We start from the raw sequence: 6,966 nt of genomic DNA, 5'->3' as shown, positions 1-6,966 counted from the left end.
CAGTGTTTTGAAATCGGCCATCACTATACAAGTCGTTATTTTGTTTCGTTTTTTGCCGCACCAAAAATATTCTCGTCGCTTTATAATATTAATATTAAACCACTGTACTCACATGAACTGATTTAAATATGTTTTTAGTACATTAATGGATCTTGAGAGAGGAAATGTTATTGCTGGCTATGCAGGCCTCACTGAGCCATCGGTTTTTAACAAAAATATCTTAATTTGTGTTCCGAAGATGAACGAAGGTCTTACGGGTGTGGAATGGCATGAGGGTGAGTAATAAATGACATTATTTTCATTTTTGGGTGAACTAACCCTTTAAGGCCCCCTGGAAAGTTTGCTGATGGCCCCTAGTGGGTCCCTGGGCCCCTGGTTGAGAACTTTTCAGTGTTGGAGACCAGCTTAAACCAAGAACAGCAAACCACCTTATAGCCTGCTTTTCTTTCACTATCCAGTTGTTTTTATTTAGTTGGCATTAAACATTGCAACTGACTTTACTACCGTATTGTGACCTTTTTTGATTGGAATAGCTATGGGAAAAATGTTTCATCTCACTGTTTCTTTTATTTATGTATAAAGTATATGTTCTTTATTCTTGTATATTTTTATTACTTTGGTAATAAAAAAGTAGGGTGGGTTGCTATTGGTCTGCGATTGTGTGTCTGTGGTTCGGGATATTTTTGCTCAGGCGGCCGAATTGTCAGCCCAATATAGAGAGGATTTGCTCAGGAAGAAAAAAAAATTAAGGGAACATTGGTTTCTGCATACTGTGAGCAATTTATACACACAATGTGTATATTCTCATCTGATATGTTATACAGTATTAGCATGTATGTTGTGTTTCACTTTTGATTATTGAATTCCAGTTGTACTGCACTGATGCTGACACACACACAAGATTTTCACTCGTTGTACACTGAATGTCCAGCACTCCAGATAACCTATTTTAATGAAAACATCTTATGCATAAATGAAGTAAACAGAAAGCAAAACTAAACGTGGGTAAAAATGGGTGTGTAGATAAAGTTTTATTGTCGACACTAGAAACCTTGCTCTCTTGATAAGTTCGATTAACGTGATGGCGGTGGTGGTTGACAAATATATCTTGACCGAGGCGCTCTCTGCCATTCTGGGAGTCACTGTGAAATTGCAGTCAGACTGTAAGGATTTAAATGGAGCCATTCAACTGCATATTACCAGTCTTACAACTCTGGCCCTTCTTGGTTATGATGCGTTCATGCTTGTGGTCCAGCCTGTGAGTTATATAACTTCTTTACTGACGGGGTGGTTTATTGGTGATCAGAAAAATTCCCAAGAAACCCCGAAAAACGAAAGCGCGAGCTCTTCTCTCCGGAAGGAATTATTTGTGATCCCAGATGACTTTTTCGACCAAAAGTTTGACTTTGACTTCACAAACATGTCCGAGTCAAAGTCTGATGAGTGCATGCGCGGGGACGAGCCGTACAAGCGCCCCTACGGGTGGATGCGCTTCGCGCTGAAGGTGCAGGGACAAATACCCGGACGGGAACGCTTGGCTGGGAACAGGTGGATGGAGGAGCCGTTCCGCGCCCGGTGAGTGGCCAGTCTCCTACCACGGAACCGGTTTACAGGGGGCTGAGGCCATCATACAATCTCATTTCAAGGCGGGAGACCGTCAGGCTTACGGAAGAGGGATTTATTCATCCCCAGACATCAACGTGGCAGATGGCTACGCGACAAGCAAGAAATTCACCTCGCAAAAGAATGGAAAGACTTACAAAGTTATCATGCAGAACAGAATCAACCCCAAGAAGAGGGAAATCATCAAGGGGAAGAACTTCTGGTTGGTCCGTATTCCTGAAGGAACATCAGCTGAGAAAGAGAAAGAAATAGTGGAGAGTTCAATCCGCCCTTATGGCCTCTTGCTTAAAGAGGTGGAAGGTAAATAAAGTTGCTCTCAGAATTGAGCTTTGCTCTGTCTCTTGGTCATACATTTCTACATTAAAATCTTCTGACTTTTGGTTAAAGAGATGTTTGTTATCATATGAGAAAGGCCTATTGTATTTTTTCTCAAATAGTTGACATGGAATTGGATAGCTGAAATAAAGTGTTACAACCATACAGTGTGTGATGTTCTGTTGAAATTGACTTTGACTATTATTAACTGTGTAAAAAATTTTATTTTTAACTTAAAGTCTTATATTTTCCTCTGTCCTAATCAAAGTCATGTATACATAGCAAATATGATTTATTTAAGCTTTCTTTTTATTTTACGACAAATTAGCATGTAGCTACTTTTCAGAACCTAACAATTCTTTTGGGAGCAATCTGATTCTGGCAAAAACAGATTGCAGAAACAATAAAAAGACTTTGTTTTTAATACCGTAGTCAGGGTTTGAAATGAATTTTGTGCACTTACCAGCCAATTTGGCCATTTTTTAAAGTTATTAAGCTACCGGCCATTCAGAACTTCTATAGCCAAACGAAAACATACAGTGAGACAAACCAAAATTATTCAGACACCTTTCACTTTATTCAGATAACATTTAAGCAAAACATGGCCTACATTTTTAAATCTAAGCGCTGATTATGACTGTAAGAAATAATCAGCGCTTAGGTTTAAAAATTTAGGCCTATTATTAAATCTGATTCAGTCATTGAATGCCTTTCAGTTTTACAGTAAGTTTACCGTTTGCTGACTCCATAAAAAAAAATCCATGATTTAGCTAAAACAGCATTTATTTAGTTGTAAACTCAATCCAAAATTAACGTTTAATGGACATGTTGAATATTAGCAGACATGTCAATGCTGCTCAGCTGTTTCCTCACAAAATTCGGCCATTCTTACTCCAAAGGCATCCATTAAATGATTATGAAATTCATGACCTATGATATAATGTCATGATGATAAAATTCCCATGTCCTTCACATCAGTATATTGATGGCAAAGGTTTCATATTTGCAACATTTCCAATCCATGGTGCTGTGGTCAAACAAAAGAGATCCTTAAGCACAGCAAGTTGCCTGCCTGTTACACAATACTTTGTTGTGTCAACACATTTTGATTTTTGAAACATTTAATAACCTTGTATTGCATGAAGAGTGAACACTATGTTGTTTTATTTGTTATCGATCATCCTCCTAGATTCCACAACAGCACGATCACTGGAAATTTTTTAGTGTTGGACATGAACCCAAAACAAAGGCACCAGACGTAAACAGTTTGAGGGCTTTTGAAAAAACATTTGGGGCTGGAGCCCCAGATGCCACCCCTTCGCTCCGCCCCTGACACAAACACAGGCCTATATTGTTTGAACTGAAAACAGAAAAGCTAAATATCACTGCCAGTTTATATTTCTCCATAGTGTTGTTTTTTTAGAAGCTGTAATTTGATCAAAAGCTTATTGCAGGTATTCAGTGTTTTTGTGTTCCTTTCTATGTCGAAAATATTCATGAACATTTGCTTTGCATTCCCACGCTTCCTGTGCTTTCTACCTGTTAATTTGTTTTATTGGTTACTGATTGTTCAACACCTGCATCTCATTATGGGCCTTAACACCTGTATTTAAGTTCTTGTGTTCTCCTAGTCATTGTGAGGTCTGGTCCTCAGCTCTAAGCTGTTTTGATATTTGAAGATTTAATTGTTGTGAGTCCTTCATCCTCATCTTTCTTTTCTTGAATAAATGTTGTGTCTAGAGCCTAAACTTTTGACACTATGTTTGTGTAAAGGGCCCTTTGACTCTACAAACATTTGCATCCTTTCATGATTATTTGATGTAAACTGTAAGGCGTTTACAGTTTGTATGAATTTGGAGCAATTACTTGTATTTCTGTTTTATTGGTAAAAGTGAACTGGTCAGTTGCCTCATAAAAAAAAAAAAAAAAAAAAAAAAACAGCCTAAGATGGTTTGCTGGTCTTCGCTGGTTTAAACTGGTCTTGTAGCCTGGCCGAGTTAGCGTTTAGCAGGTAGACATCCAGTTTCCAGGCCTAACCTGCTGAAAAGTGCCCAAATAATCTCTAACAGACCAGCCTGACCAGGCATGTCCAGCAAAGGCTGATTTAAGCATTTGTTTTTCTTTTCTCAGAAACAGGCCACTGAGCGGCTCACTTTTAGCAGGGTGTCCTTTAATGGCCTGTTGCAAATACTACTGCATCGCCAAATTTTGTCATTTTATTTTATTTTCTTAAATGTTTTCTTAATTGTTGTCATGGTTGATCCTCTCCTTTTGAAAGCAATGGTGAACATAACAGGCGTGTTGTTAGTGGTTTCCAGTCATGGTCCTAGGGACCCACTGCACATTGTGTTTGTCTCAATTGTCACACTTCAGCAGGCCTAACATGTCTGCCAATGAGCTGATGATCTAAATCAGGTGTGCTAAATAAGCAGGACATAAAAATGTGTAAAAATCTGGGACCCTAGTCCCACTAGTAAGACTGAAAAATACTGTGTTACACGTTGACTCATAACGGGTATCTTGATAAAGTCGAGGGTTAACACCATGGATGTGGACAAATACATCTTGACTGAGGCGCTCTCTGCCATTCTGGGAGTCGCTGTGAAATTGCAGTCAGATTGTAAGGATTTAGATGGAGCCATTAAACTGCAAATTGCCAACCTGACAACTCTTGCCCTTCTCAAAAATGAAGCACTCGCTGTCCAACCTGTGACTTGTCTGACTACTTCTCTGTCGCGGTTGGTTGTTGATGAAAAGCAAAAATCACAAGAAACCACGAAAAGCGAAAAGGCGAGCTGTTCTCTCCGGAAGAAATTATTTGTGATTTCGGATGACTTTTTTGATCCATCGTTTGACTTTGATTTCACGAACATGTCCGAGCTAAAGTTTGATAAGTGCATGCGCGGGGACGAGCCGTACAAGCGGCCCCTACGGGTGGATGCGCTTCGCGCTTAAGGTGCGGGACAAATACCCGGACGGGAACGCTTGGCTGGGAACAGGAGGATGGAGGAGCCGTTCCGCGCCCGGTGAGTGGCCAGTCTCCTACCACGGAACCGACTTACAAGGAGCTGCGGGAATCATACAGACGCAGTATACTGCGGGAGACCGTCAGGCTTACGGAAGAGGGATTTATTCATCTCCTGACATCAACGTAGCAGATGTGTTCGCAAAAACCAAGAACTTCATTTCGCAAAAGAAGTCATCATGCAGAACAGAATCAACCCCAAGAAGAGGGAAATCAAGAACAAGGACATCTGGTTGGTCCCTATCCCTGAAGGCACATCAGCTGAGAAAGAGAAAGAAATCGTGGAAAATTCAATCCGTCCTTACGGCCTCCTGCTTAAAAAGGTGCAAGGCCAACAGTAGGCCTTGTTGGGCAATTTGACCCCACTGCTAAAACAATATAACAAATCAAAACGAATAACTGGCGAACATCTACACTGCTAATTCATTGCATTTATACTTATTTTATATTAGTGGTTCATTTTTAATGGAGAATGATTATCAATGTCATTTAGTCAATGTTAAGAATATTTGTCAGGTTATGTCATTGGGTCTTTAAAACACCAGATAGTTAAACACTTCTCATGCAGCTTTTTCTGTTGTATCCCTAATTACAATGGCGTTACTGTGGCATGTGGACTGCGAGGGGTGGAAAATCTAATGACCCATGCAGTTTATGGCTTGACATACACATTCATATCCATGAACATGTGAAACAGTTGCATTACCATGAAGTAATCATCTATACCAGTGGTTCCCAAACCTGTCCTGGAGGATCCCCAGCCCTGCACATTTTGTATGTCTCCCTATTTCTGACACCCATTTCAGGTCTCGCTTTCTCTACTAAAGAGCACATGAGTTGAATCCGGTGTGATAGATGAGGAAGACACAAAATGTGCAGGGCTGGGGGTCCTCCAGGACAGGTTTGGGAACCACTGATCTATACTGTTTAAAAAGTAATTAAAAAGAAATAAAGTCAATATCCAGTTAATCATGTCACAACACTTACACACATCGACAGATTCTATACGTCTCTTACCTTGTATAAGAGTATAAATCACAAGTTTCAATGCATCAAGAGCAACAAATATGTTAGAAAAAAATGGCAAAATATCAAAGTACTGAGAAAGTTTGTGTTATAAACAGAGGTGTGGACCAGTTATTATCGTTAACAAAACCATAAAAAAAATATATTGCATGAAATAAAACAAACATTAACTGAAATAAAATAAAATCTTAAAAATTTCAACTTATTTTATTTCAGCCAGTTATCACTGATGTGATGTTATAGAAGGTCACCCATGAACCACCCAGAATATCCTAGCAACAAAATAGCATCCCCCTAATTAAGATTCTTCTGCAAGTTTCCGCTTATTTTTCATCGGATGGTTCTGTATCCATGATGAAAGTGGAGCAGGCAGTTGGAAGATCTGCTCACCAAACAATACGCAATCTCAGACTTATCCTTCAATATGATGACATAAAAAAACAGTGTACTGCAAATAATGGCAAGAAAACACTTTCTATAGGTTGTCCTTGCAGGCTGCACATGTGTCATCATCATCATCATCATTAAAACACTGTAAAAATGCTACAGTAAAAACATGTTAATTGGTTAATAGCAAGTTACATTACTATATGTGAAAAACTGTAATACTTCTAACAGGACGTTTCACGTAATTTTACAGTAAAATACTATTAAATGGAAGTAAATTTGGAAGTTATCTTTTAATTTACAGTGAAAAAACAAACTGACATTCCCACAATTCCCTGTGTGACACTTTGCATTTGATGGTTGTCACATTGCGCCTGTAGGGGCCATTTATACGACACTGTTTTCAACTAAAAAACGTAAAACTTTTTATGTGTTTTGGCCGTTTATTTACACGACAATGGCGTTTTAGGGGCCTGAAAACGCAAACTTTTGAAAGCGAGTTTCAAAGTGCATATATTTGAAAACGATACCATTATTGTCTCCGTGTACAAAAACGAATTTTTGACAACGGAGGTGTCATGCGTATTACG

The 6,966-nt window shown here is 39.1% G+C and overlaps 1 protein-coding gene across 1 annotated transcript; it reads left to right on the top strand.

The window, feature by feature from the left end:
- Positions 1–929: 929 nt before the first annotated feature.
- On the top strand, positions 930–5,712 carry LOC127501364 (uncharacterized). The gene is made up of 2 exons (XM_051873316.1): positions 930–1,504; positions 4,895–5,712. The coding sequence occupies exons 1-2, from the start codon at positions 1,082–1,084 to the stop codon at positions 5,321–5,323; spliced, it is 852 nt and encodes a 283-aa protein (XP_051729276.1). The 5' UTR covers positions 930–1,081; the 3' UTR covers positions 5,324–5,712.
- The last annotated feature ends 1,254 nt before the right edge of the window (positions 5,713–6,966 follow it).

The sequence above is a fragment of the Ctenopharyngodon idella genome, chromosome 19 (genome assembly GCF_019924925.1).
Source record: "Ctenopharyngodon idella isolate HZGC_01 chromosome 19, HZGC01, whole genome shotgun sequence".
Taxonomy (NCBI): Eukaryota; Metazoa; Chordata; class Actinopteri; order Cypriniformes; family Xenocyprididae; genus Ctenopharyngodon; species Ctenopharyngodon idella.
Note: the sequence above shows the minus strand (reverse complement) of the source record. Positions and strands in the feature narration are given on the sequence as shown.